Source organism: Semicossyphus pulcher, unplaced genomic scaffold, assembly GCF_022749685.1.
Source record: "Semicossyphus pulcher isolate SPU_LCO1_2020_fin unplaced genomic scaffold, fSemPul1.0.p SCAF_20, whole genome shotgun sequence".
Taxonomy (NCBI): domain Eukaryota; kingdom Metazoa; phylum Chordata; class Actinopteri; order Labriformes; family Labridae; genus Semicossyphus; species Semicossyphus pulcher.
Genome location: NW_027211694.1, coordinates 23,202,090 through 23,215,845, shown reverse-complemented (window position 1 = coordinate 23,215,845; position 13,756 = coordinate 23,202,090). Strand labels below are relative to the sequence as shown.

At 45.6% G+C, this 13,756-nt stretch overlaps 1 protein-coding gene across 1 annotated transcript in view; it reads left to right on the top strand.

The window, feature by feature from the left end:
• Positions 1-13,177, top strand: part of LOC138599274 (uncharacterized) — a 31,937-nt gene extending 18,760 nt beyond the window's left edge. Inside the window, exons 2-4 of the mRNA XM_069670836.1 lie at positions 3,830-3,955; positions 10,650-11,008; positions 12,505-13,177. Of these exons, the coding sequence (XP_069526937.1) occupies positions 3,830-3,955; positions 10,650-11,008; positions 12,505-13,177 (1,158 nt within the window). The remainder of the gene's footprint in view (positions 1-3,829; positions 3,956-10,649; positions 11,009-12,504) is intronic.
• Positions 13,178-13,756: the final 579 nt, after the last annotated feature.

The window sequence follows — 13,756 nt, the reverse complement described above, 5'->3', positions numbered from 1 at the left end:
GGAGGTGAACTCTCCTCCACAGAGGGATCCTCCTTTGTCGAGCGTCTCGGAGCCGTGTATGAAAATCCTGCACAGAGGCAGAGAAAGTGACACATTCTGCTGCGGCTCAGAGATTTAAATTCACGACACGTAATCTCCTCACAGCCGTGACTCCAGCATTGGGCTCTCTTTGATGTGCGGGATAGGCGAAAAGTCAGCGTGTGTGTGTGTGTGTGTGTGTGTGTGTGTATGCACATGGTGTGTCTGTGCATGTGATAAGCAGGCCGGGTCACAGAGGCTGTGTTTTCATGCCCCAGGTCGTACCTAAGTGACTGTCTCTCCACAGACTGTCAACTTAGCAGGCTCAATCTTCCATCACATTGGATGGTTCGCTGGCTGAGGGGCCGAGTGATGGTGGAGGGATATTATCCAGCTGTACAGAGAACCTACGGACGCTCAGACGTTTAGTATGAGGACCATTTCAGCCTGTGTCCAAGTGGAACCGGTCTAAGGCAGGTTTACTTCCTGTTTCCCTTCAGGAAAGTTGACCCTTTTTTAAATGTAACTGAAACCATAAATAACCCTTTAAATGTGACTCTTCTGCACTGCACACATCCTCCACTCATGCACATCACACACCACTGACTTTACTGACTCCCTCATCTCATATTGTAGATGTTTAATTTGGTTTAATCTGCTTAAATGCAGCTTTATTTAAATGATTAACATGGTGCTGTCTCTCTCTTTGTTGTGACCTCCTGAGCCGGGTCATGACGCGGGACACTAGCGGTGTATGTAGCTGCCGGTTAGCGACGTGCTGCGTCGTTTACAGAAAAGAACCTGTTTTTTTTATATTTACTTGTTATTAACGGGTCTTACCTTTGCCGAAATGTCAACACCATAATGCAGATTAGTAACAAGTCAACATGAAGCTTTGTCAGGTCTCTTCCTCAAGAGGAGAAGGAAACTACTTTAACATGAGACGGAGGGCGGAGCCATCATTTATGATCGAGGACGTCGGGAAATTTAAACTCTGAACAGCTTTCTTGACACCGCGTCAGCGAATTTATCTCAAGTTATATCTAGAGCAGACTGTCTGCTGTTAGCATGCAGACGTCTGTTTATAGAGATTAATAAGAAGCTAAATGGTCATCAGATCACGCTGATGGGAGCTGGGATGTCGTTACGGTGGATAACTGCTTCTGCTCTCCACATGGACTGTTTTTCCTGCATACGCCGCAGCCTGCTGATACGTGATTGGTCAATACTATTCGGACTATAAGCGTACTACAAACAGAAACCAGAACACTGTCCTGGAAATCCACATGTTTTAAACTTCATCTCTTAACTGGATCTATGAGAGGAGCAAGTTGAGCCAACTTAAATGCCATCTCGGCTAACAGCCCCTGTAGCACCCCCTGAGTACGTTGGATAAGCCTTTGAGCCTGAAACTGATTATTCAGTGTTTTAATAAGACTGTTGGTTGGTTTGGAGAAGAGACGTCCTGGCTCCTTGTATGGAAACACAAGAGGAACCCTAACCCTAGAACTGAGCTAGCATTGTTAGCTACATCTTGCTATCAGGCTTTCCCATCCTGTAATCAAAAGAAACATTTTTAACATGAAACTGCTTCGTTCAGTGGATTCAGTGGATCTCTCTGAATAATTCTTCTTCTGACTTTAATTGAAGGTGAAGCTTATATCAGCCCACAGCATGTTCATCCTTCTTCTCTCTCATTTGCTGATTAAGAGCGTTTTATTTTGAAGTCAGGATGGTAAACTCTTATCTCTTATGTTTAGTTCTAATTCAACAATATCAAATACCTTCAAATAAAGTAATGAATGTGGTAAATCGTAGTTTGTATTCAGGCAGGAAGCCGCCTCAGGAGGGCCCTAAAGACGACGGTCATGGTGATAAATTTGTTCTGCAATTTCTGCTCTGCAGCAGGTGACGACTCAGGAACAGACTTTTAATACAGGAGAATAGACTCTAACATATTGGCTGTCTGGGCCTAAATATCATAAACTATAGATTAAATGTACTATATCGAGTCTGTTTGCTAGTTTATATAATATCCAGCCACGTCTGATTCATACTGAGGAAGTGTGCCAAGAATAAATCCAGCTCCGACATGTTTTAGGACCTTCTACACAGTGTGGTGCATCTAAGGTGTTTCCAGCTCCACCTCAGCAGGTTGGATGGGGCACGTTTAGGGGCAAAGTAAGGAGTGAGCTGCAGAGAGCTTGTGTTTGATCTAACTGGTTCATCTGAATTATTTTAACGTCTTCTTTTCTTTCTTGAAAACAGCTTGTAAATATGAAAAGTAAATCTTTGTCTTCATTCATTTCTTTGCCCGGAGTAATGATGGTTTTCACACGGGGTGACAATGTTGGCTTTTCCCTGGGAACTCAGATATCGTGTATTTAGCCAAAAGCATATTTAAGACTTATTTATTTTAGTGTTAGGATATGTGTTCCTGTTTTATTTTGTCACCCATAATTCTTGTGTATGTAGCTCCACCTCCTTTCTTTGTGTGTTTCTGCTTGTTGCCCCGCCCTTATTGTTTTCACCTGTGCCTGAGTCCCCTCAAATGCCATATAGGGGGCGCTATAGCTAAAGAAGCAGCGGTTATTGTTTACTTCCGCCTGGCGAAGCTTACTGCAAAATGAAAAGCTCCTCTATACTACAGACTACGGCCGAACTACGGCATGTAGTATATAGCATGTAGTGTATAGTATTTAGTATGTAGTATGTAGCATGTAGTATTTAGTATGTAGCATGTAGTATGTAGTATGTAGTATGTAGTAGTTAGTATGTAGTATGTAGTATGTAGTATGTAGTAGTTAGTATGTAGTATGTAGTATGTAGTATGTAGTATGTAGTAGTTAGTATGTAGTATGTAGTATGTAGTAGTTAGTATGTAGTATGTAGTATGTAGTATGTAGTATGTAGTATGTAGTAGTTAGTATGTAGTATGTAGTATGTAGTATATAGTATGTTGTATGTAGTACGGCACTTCGAACACAGCCGTTGTCTTCCCGTCTCTGTGCCAGTTTGTTTTTCATCAAACTTCAGCCCTTGTTCCTCGGAGGATGTGTTCCTCAGAGGATGTGTTCCTCGTAGCTCTCCCAGTGTTCACCTCCTTTCTCACCGTGATTTCTGGACCTTGTAACTTTTTTTGGGATGTTTGTTTCTTATCTGCTCCCCATGGACTCAAACTAGAACCATTTTGTTTTTCCTTTAAGTGTTAGAATAAATCCTTTTTAAAGTCTGCTCCTGGGTCCTCACCCTTTCTGTTTCAACCTTCATGTAATCCCCGCTGTTTGACGACAAGAGACAGGGAAACCTAACTAAACAAACTGGTACATTTGTAAAACAATTGTTCCTCTGTTTGCTGTTTTAATAGTTTAGTTGTAATAATTTAAAATACTGCAGCGATGGCCCAGCGTGCTTCGTTTCCCATCATGCCTTGCGCTGAACTGAATGTTTGTTGACTTGTTTGTGTTCCGAACATGTAAATGTTGCGTATTGTTTTTCTTGCTGGTGTGTGCATTAGAAGGATGTTGTTTAATGTGATTTTGTGCAGCTGTGGTTTTGACCATAACTGAGGGGAATACGTTTCATGACTCCAGCTGCAAGTGTAATAAAAACCCTCCAGAGTCCATCGCGCCCATTCGGGTGAGTGCTCGTGATTCCACAGCACGCGCCGTGGCCCGTCTCAGACGCGTCCCAGAAGCGCGTCTCCGCTCAGCGGTCTATTTTTGACGGAGGCCGCTTCAAGCACACGTCAAGCTGAACAGAGCAGCTGATTTCACAATTCTCGTGCAATCTTGTGTTCTTGCGAATCCAGCTGCTTGGGTGGGCGCTCCGCTGCGGATCAGACACGCTTCCTGTGAGCGAGGGCTCACGCCGTCTGACGGACCCGAACCGCGGCACAGAGGGAACGAGCCGGAGTCGGATCCTGTGGGATGGAGGCGTAAAGGGTTGACGATGTTATATTCTGCTTCTTGTCTGTCAAAGTTGCCACAATACTTTAACTTCTCAAACCCAACTAACGTCTCATTTCTCCCTGGGTTGCTGGCCCTGACTGGGCCCTGCAGCAAGACACTCGATCAGTGAGGATGATGCCTGGATGTGGGTCAGTGGACCTTCTTGTCAGATCTTATTAGCTCTGAGGTGTGTCAAGCAGACGCTGAGGTGAGCCTTCCACCTGCCCCCTGTTCAGAGGCTCATTCTCCAGGGCAGTGCCGTACAGAGAGGAGTTAATATGACTCGGCTCACTGATCACTGACTGTCTGCTAAAGAAAAGTTCTTGAAGAGTTCATTTGGGTTTTGAACTTTGCTGAACAATGAGAGGAAACAAAAAGCTGCACAGATTTGTAAGAACAGCGCGAGACAGCGATCGGGGGGATTGATTACTCAGCTGTGTGACGGAGCACGTGAGACGCATGGAGATGAGATATTTGGATCATTTTACAAAAGCAGATTTTCCCTGAAGACCCGTTCAGAGAAAAGAGCTGCAGGTTGAAACAAAGACGTTCTGAAGGGAGCGTCAGTGATGTTCTTCAGAGATTTGAAGCTCGTACAAATCAGGAAACAGCTCTCTAATTTATCTGCTGGGAGTCACTAAACAAAGCTGACACAGAGCTTATTCATCAGTTCGCACAAACTTTTGACTGTAAAACTTAACAAGGTAAATAAAATGATGAGCGCTTAACAAGCTACTGTACAAACTGCTAATTAATGAGTAGATGTATGGACCATAAAAAGACTGCCTATGCTGCTACACCACACCACACCCTGCAGATATGTGTTGGCATGAATCCACCCTGAAGTCATGCAGTGTCGCAGTCATCCCGCTAATTACATCCAACTGGGAATTTCACATGAATGTCCCTTTAATGGGAACAAAACTTTCCAAGATGATGTCATGTAACACTTAGACGTAAGTCCATCCATTATCTAGAATGCTTATCCTTTTCAGTCATTGGGCGAGAGGTGGGGCTACACCTGGACAGGTCACCTGTCAATCACAGGGCTGACACACAGAGACAGACAACGTTTCACGCTCACACTCACACCTACGGACAGTTTAGAGTCACCAGTGAACCTAACCAGCATGTGTTTGGACTGTGGGAGGAAGCCGGAGTACCCGGAGGGAACACACGCGTGCATGTGACGCAACAGCGCTAACCACAGCACCACCGTGCAGCCCGTTATGTGTAGTGTAAGTTATTTGAATGCAATGGCTCCCGCATGCAGACGCTCCATGTCTGTTGAATTCTCGGCTGACACAGCTAAAGCGGATGGTGATTGGTTCAAATAAATACAAACAACCTGGACTGTTTCTGTGCCCAGATGGTTTTCACCAGGCCAGCGAGTCAGACAGACGTCTCTCTAGTGTTACTTCCTGCCTTTGTTCAGTTTCCCGCCAGTTTTTTCCCTACACCTGTGTCTCATTGGTAATTAGTCCAGCCAGTATATTTACCCCTGTGTTTGCTCACCCTCTGCCGGACTGTCATTGTCACCCTCGTGTGTTCATGTTTTCCAGCCTTGATTGGTTTTTGTGTATTGCCCCTCTTGGATTGTTCTTCCCCCGCTGACTGATTTTCTGTTTATGACCAAAGAACGTTTCAGTAAAGAAGTTTTCCTGCTAACTGGATTTTTGTGTTCTTGGTTAAAGACTGTTCCAGTAATGTTTTAAACTACATCAGAGATGCTTTAATGCATCCATTTCCAGCGGACGTAGCCTTGGCCTGGAGGAGAGGTCATCAGGTGGCACCTGGTGCAGTTCTTATTCTGTGTGGTCTGTTCGTCGAGGTAACAACTCTTTGTTATTTCTTTTCAGTAGAACGATGTCCGCTGACCTCTTTGAAGGACTTTGTTCATTAAATTAGTCGTAAATTATTTGACTTAAATCAACTTTTTAAGCAAAGAAACTATAATCTTTGTCTTTGTGCCCTGACTGCCTGCTCAAGGACAACACTTGATTCTATTTCCATTTCATGGAGGGAAAAATGGTTGTGATGCATGCGTGGACTGTAGTGATGGGACCTGGAGCTGAATGAGAAACACGCTGGTGCAAGATGGAAACACAGGAGAGAAATAACTATCTTCCCTCTGCCTTAAACTTTTATCTGCTGATATCGTGTTCGTTTCACGTTTTCACTCTGTTCACAAAAGTTTGGAAACACATTTTAATTAATAAATTGGGAATCGTATAAATGTGAAAAAGCACAGGATGTTTTGTTTGCAGCCCGTATCCCCCCCCACCCCCCTCCCTCTCCGCTCTCCTCCATCCTTTTTCGCACCACTTGGCACAAAGGGCACAACACAACACCTTGAGACAAAGGATGAATAATAAGAAGCAGGTAATGTAATATTCAGCTGAATGCAGCACAAGAAAAAGAGAAAATATGGTCGTTTACAACTTTTCTCTTTTCACAGAAGAATTCATCGCCTCTCATCCGTCGGCAGCAGACGAACATCAGTCAGCATGTCCTGATATTTATGAGTCACTGCGGAGTAATCAGCAGATTCTGAGCTTCTGCATCTGATAACATCCATCCTTAATGTCTCGTCTCTTCCTCTGCTCTGCCCCCGATGCTCTCTTTCTTTTATAAATCAGTTAACATCGCTGGTCTGTATCTTTCCACTTTATATCCTCCCTCTGTTATCTGTTGCTGTCTCTGCCCTGACCTGTCATGACTTATTCTTTTCTTCTTATTGCTCCAGCTGCAGGAGGCGACTCCTCCACCTCCTCCTCCACCTCCTCCTCCGGCCCCGCTGTGCCTCGTTGCATCGCCCTTTTTATTCTTTAGAAAGCTTCGTACACGAAACAGCCGTCAGGTCGAGACGAGATACTGGCCTCCTCATGCGGATTTGATCAGACCATTAAATGGGCCGTACGTTTCATGTGGTTCAGACGGGGCAAACGTGTGCAGAGACGGGCTGAACTTCACGACACTTTGTCATCCAGGTAGTTATTAATAATCATGAGGTTAATGTTGTGAGATGGTCGCGGTTCTGCTTGGTTAGATCGTGTTTCAGTTTCAATCAGTCCTCAGGGGATTAAATGATGTCATGTTACTCACTGACATGACTTAAGTCCTTTGTTTGTCTGACCATCCATCGCCCCACATCTCCTCCTGACTCTCTCCTCTTTGAACTACGTCACCTGACGTCCTCTGGAGCCCCTTTCACACGCACTCGGTCTGCAGACGTCTCTGCTGTCGTCTCGTAAACGATCCTTCTACTTCAACCTCAGATGTTGCTGTTCTGTGTCGCACTTCTGGTTTCACACCGGTCACATGATGTAAACGTCATCACTCCGCCCACTCGCTCACGGTGTATGTTCCTGACTGTTACCTGCAGCCGTCACACATCGGCTCACTCAGACTTCTGTGTGACATTTTACAGGAGGCTGCAGGAAACAGTCTGCAGAGAGTCGGGGTGAAATGTTCGGTTTGTGTTCACTCTGTCTTTTAAATCACTCTTAAGAGTAATTCATACTTTCAACAGACTATAATTTTACAGAGCGACCGGCAGCTTAAACCACTTTAAAATCTAATCTACAAACCATGTGAGAGGGAAAATGACTGTCATTCAGAAGACGGAGAATGTGTTTGAATCTGTCTGCCTTACATTTAAAGACTATAATATATATTAATCCTGTATTTACTTGTGTTCTTGTCAGCACAGGGCGGTTCTGCTCTGGTTTAGACAGCCTGTACAGTCGACAGGATGAGGGTCTGCTGCAGGCTGCAGAGGTGTCCTCTGTGTTCTGCTGCTCAGTGCAGTGAAAGAAAACCTTGAATTTATTCTGGGGATGTGGCGCATTAATCTGCATTTCTGTAACTGTCCCGGCTAAAGTGTCGTGCAGCCGGCTAATTTTCAGCTGCCGTCCTTCTGTGAGACGTTTCAAAACCGACGAGGTGGAAATTAATTTTGTCCAATTTACAGAAACATGAAAAGTTTTGTCCAACAATAAGAAAAAGTGTTGATGAAAAGAAAACGTGTTTTGCCTTCCAGAGCAGGGCGGACGTTCTGCTGGCCTCTTCATCTGCTTTGAGTCTTTTTATGTTTTCTTGGTTTTACTTTCTGCATTTAGCAGATTTGTTCAGGTTCACACAGGGCCTTGCACCCCCCCTGTGACGGCTGTACGCGTGGTGACATCTTGTCCCTGTTTCAGGACAAAGCCCCGGCCTGCCTGCTCGGTGTCAGTGTGACCCTGCAGGGCTCAGGACGGCTTCAAACTGCACATGGCGTGTATGAGCAGTTCTGACCTGAAGAATGAAATTCGAATATCAGAGTGATAGTTCAGATTTTGTATAAGAAACTGATCAATGAGTTTATTACCTGCAGTAGAACAGGTGATTAACACAGGTGTGCACCATCTTTAGAATCCTGAATGAAATGAAACGTTCCCCGATGTGTTCGTGCTTCAATAACTAAACTGTCACATCGGCCTCTTTCTCAGGACGATGCACAATTACATATTCACACGCACCTTTCACATCACAGCCGGTACAGAGACAGCTTATATGATGTCCCTCACCCTGAGGCCGTGCAGGGTTAAACAGTGGAGGGGAGGCTGCTGGGTGGTCCACAGAGAGAAGGTGATTATCCTGCTGACGGAGCTCACACAGCTGCAGGGCAGCACGAGGAGGCGGAGGAGGCCGATCATCCACAGCAGCTCGATCTGCAGATTAATGCTTCAAGGTGCTGCAGGTCGATTTTAGCATTAACCCATCAGAATATGTACTTATCATTACTACTGATTGTTAACCAACATGTTGGTTACCATTGGTTAATCCAGTGTCAGTTATATTTGACTTTAGCATGGAGAAAGTTGCAGAATGTCACGATACTGTAGATCGCCCAGACATTAATGGTCCAAAAAGGATGGATGTGATGTCAGTGCTACTTTTACATGTTTGTTATATATATATATGTATATATCTATATATATACATATACATATATATCTATATATAAACCTGCACCAGCACAGCCGTAGATGGAGGCACAGGTAAAAGGCTGCCTGTCGCAGCTCTGACGGTGCCATTGGGACAGCTGCGGGGTCATCAGCGGGGTCATCAGCCGGGGGCCAACCTTCACTGATGTTTGGCTCCATTAACCCTGAAACATCTGTTGGTGGTGGAACCACAGTCGGGACGTCTCCCCACCGCCCCCTCCACGCCTGATCCTTCCTCCTGAGCCGGAGCCAGAAGCTCCCCTGCTCTGCCGGATCTTTCAGGGCCTTCTTGAGTTTAGGACCAGACACTCCTCGAGAAGCGCTGGGTGGATGTTCCTACAAAGCCTCTGCTGCCAACTTCCACTGGGTAGTTGACAGCGGACCACCCTGCATCTCTGCTTTCAGCTGTGAGCTCCGTGTATGTATCCCTCTTTCGCTCAAAGGCTGCCTCCATCCCTCCCTCCCGAGAAGGTTCATCAACCATAACCAAGAGTTTTTTGCGACTCGATTCTTCTACCAGCCAAACCTTCCAATCACAGAGCGAGGATCTTTCTTTGATGGTGTTTCTGAAGATCTTGAAAAACGGGGACGACAGATCAGAGATGCAAACGTGTCTCATCTTGGAAGGCCACTGTATTCTGAGGACATCGTGTTTGCTACAGATGTTTTTATAAGGAACAGGCTAAAGAATGATGCAGTAATCAGCCCAAGCTCCTGATTTGAGCAGCTAATTCTGTTACGTGTAATCTTTCATTGGTAACTTCAGGATGTGAAGGTCTTCTTGTGGCTTTGCCTCCATCTGTCTGCATGTGGATGTAAGTCGTGTCTGTAAACAGCAGTAACTCTGTTGCTTTGGTTCACAGCACCTTGAGGATGTGTTGCTCTTTAAACACCCACGTCTGTGTGGATGAATCCATACGTCGATGAACACTTCCTGCTGCTTCAGTCGGCGGTGTGAAATGTCGGTGGCAGCTGAGCAGCTCGAGCCAACGACTCAAAGGCTTTATGTAAGATTTCAGTCCTTTAAAGGATGCACAAACACGTAAGTGGAAGTGAGCTCATGATGTGCACTAAATAAAGACCTGCTTTTCATCTCCTCTTTGTTGTATGTGTGAAAGCCTGAATGTGGCAGCAGAGAGAGGAAAGATGTGTCATCAGCAGCTGCTTGCTCTCTCAGCTTCATGTTTTTCTTCAGGACGCTTTCTGCGGTTTTAACGGCGACACAGTTCTACAACCAACGGCAACCTCAGGTCCTCATGGTGAAGAGATCAGTCTGATCTCTGTCTCTGCATTTTCCTGTACTCAGGCCCAGCACTGTGAAAACTCTCACACGAGCAGGCACACATATAATAAAGAAACAGCACACTCATCACAGCCTCAGCTGCACAGCGCAGGCGATTTAATCTCCTCTGCCACGTCTGATTACAGAGAGAAGACACCAAGAGATTGTGTGTGTGAAAACTTTGTTTATTTCAGCATCCTGTCAGCCTGTTTATTGTCATTCAATCTCAGTGGTTTATTTTGGCTTCATAGCGCTGTAGTGAGACAGATCTCAGCCCACGTGTGACTTGCTAGATACAGTGAAACTGCCACTCAGCGGAGACCGATGGACAGGCGCTCCACAGCTGAAACAGAACGCTGCTAGTTGAAATCCTGGTACTGATCCGAGCTAACAGCTCATCACACTGGTCAGCCTCAAGGAGCTGGAAGCAGCAGGAGAGTTCATCCAGACACAGCTCAGGAGGAGGAGGGGAGATTTACTGAGCTGTGTGAGACTCCAGGTGATGTTAGGAACCCTAACATCTACAGCCTCAACATCTACAGCCCGAACATCTACAGCCCTAACATCTACAGCCCTAACATACAGCCCTATATCTACAGCCCTAACATCTACAGCCCTAACAGCTACAGCCCTAACATACAGCCCTATATCTTCAGCCCTAACATCTACAGCCTCAACATCTACAGCCCGAACATCTACAGCCCTAACATACAGCCCTATATCTACAGCCCTAACATCTACAGCCCTAACAGCTACAGCCCTAACATACAGCCCTATATCTTCAGCCCTAACATCTACAGCCTCAACATCTACAACCTAACATCTACAGCCCTAACATCTACAACCTAACAGCTACAGCCCGAACATCTTCAGCCCTAACATCTACAGCCCTAACATCTACAGCCCTAACATACAGCCCTATATATACAGCCCTAACATCTACAGCCCTAACATCTACAGCCCTAACATACAGCCCTATATCTACAGCCCTAACATCTACAGCCCTAACATCTACAGCCCTAACATCCACAGCCCTAACATCTACAGCCCTAACAGCTACAGCCCTAACATCTACAGCCCTAACAGCTACAGCCCTAACATCTACAGCCCTAACATCTTCAGCCCTAACATCTACAGCCCTAACAGCTACAGCCCTAACATCTACAGCCCTAACATCTTCAGCCCTAACATCTACAGCCCTAACATCTACAACCTAACAGCTACAGCCCTAACATCTACAACCTAACAGCTACAGCCCGAACATCTTCAGCCCTAACATCTACAGCCCTAACATCTACAGCCCTAACAGCTACAGCCCTAACATCTACAGCCCTAACATCTACAACCTAACAGCTACAGCCCGAACATCTACAGCCCTAACATCTACAACCTAACATCTACAGCCCTAACATCTACAACCTAACAGCTACAGCCCGAACATCTTCAGCCCTAACATCTACAGCCCTAACAGCTACAGCCCTAACATCTACAGCCCTAACATCTACAGCCCTAACAGCTACAGCCCTAACATCTTCAGCCCTAACATCTACAGCCCTAACAGCTACAGCCCGAACATCTTCAGCCCTAACATCTACAACCTAACAGCTACAGCCCTAACATCTACAGCCCTAACATCTTCAGCCCTAACATCTACAGCCCTAACATCTACAACCTAACAGCTACAGCCCTAACATCTACAACCTAACAGCTACAGCCCGAACATCTTCAGCCCTAACATCTACAGCCCTAACATCTACAGCCCTAACATCTACAGCCCTAACATCTACAACCTAACAGCTACAGCCCGAACATCTACAGCCCTAACATCTACAACCTAACATCTACAGCCCTAACATCTACAACCTAACAGCTACAGCCCGAACATCTTCAGCCCTAACATCTACAGCCCTAACATCTACAACCTAACATCTACAGCCCTAACATCTACAACCTAACAGCTACAGCCCAAACATCTTCAGCCCTAACATCTACAACCTAACATCTACAGCCCTAACAGCTACAGTCTCAACATCTACAGACCTAACATCTACAGCCCTATATCTACAGCCCTAACATCTACAACCTAACATCTTCAGCCCTAACATCTACAGCCCTAACATCTTCAGCCCTAACATCTACAGCCCTAACATCTACAGCCCTAACATACAGCCCTAACATCTACAGCCCTAACATCTACAACCTAACATCTACAGCCCTAACATCTACAGCCCTAACATCTACAGCCCTAACATCTACAACCTAACAGCTACAGCCCTAACATCTACAGCCCTAACAGCTACAGCCCTAACATCTACAGCCCTAACATCCACAGCCCTAACATCCACAGCCCTAACATCTACAGCCCTAACATCTACTGCCCTAACATCTACAGCCCTAACATCTACAGCCCTAACAGCTACAGCCCTAACATCCACAGCCCTGACAGCTACAGTCTCAACATCTTCAGCCCTAACATCTACAGCCCTAACATCTACAGCCCTAACATCTTCAGCCCTAACATCTACAGCCCTAACATCTACAGCCCTGACATCTTCAGCCCTAACATCTTCAGCCCTAACAGCTACAGTCTCAACATCTTCAGCCCTAACATCTACAGCCCTAACATCTACAGCCCTAACATCTACAGCCCTAACAGCTACAGCCCTAACATCCACAGCCCTGACAGCTACAGTCTCAACATCTTCAGCCCTAACATCTACAGCCCTAACATCTTCAGCCCTAACATCTACAGCCCTAACATCTACAGCCCTGACATCTTCAGCCCTAACATCTTCAGCCCTAACAGCTACAGTCTCAACATCTTCAGCCCTAACATCCACAGCCCTAACATCTACAGCCCTAACATCTACAGCCCTAACATCTACAGACCTAACATCTACAGCCCTAACACCCTGTTCCCTTGCGTTCTGTGGAGCTGATATTACTCAGAAACCTCAACAAAGGCAGCGCGAGCTTTCTCTCTGGGGAGGTAAAAGAAACAGTCAGACTGTCGTCTGCTTTTCTCTGTATTCTTAATTGTTTTACATTTCTTTGTGCCGACGTCTCTTTGTCTTTCTCTCACAGCTCCTCTTGCCGTCTCTGATAGTTTGAATCCCATTATTCTGAGCAGACTGAAGTGAACTTCTTTGAGCCTTGTCTCAGTGCGACAGACGCAACAGGAACACAACAGGAGTCTGTTCTTACAGAATGAACCACTGAACAAGCGGCTGTCTGAAGAAGAAGGAACTGTAACCGGATAACAGCTTGACACAGATTTTCATTTCACGAGCTCAACGGCGGATCAACAAAACCACAAACTGTCTCTTACAGAAACGTCTCCACTTCTCTAAGAGCCGTTCTCTGTCTGCATTTTTTACCTTCCTTCTGTTCACACAATTATCTCAACTGTCGGCAGAAACCGTGCGAACACAGCGAGCGACGGAGCTCGTGTGAATTAATTCAGATTAAAAGAGACAGAAGAAGGAATTCATTCATTCAACGTATAAAAGCTGCACAAG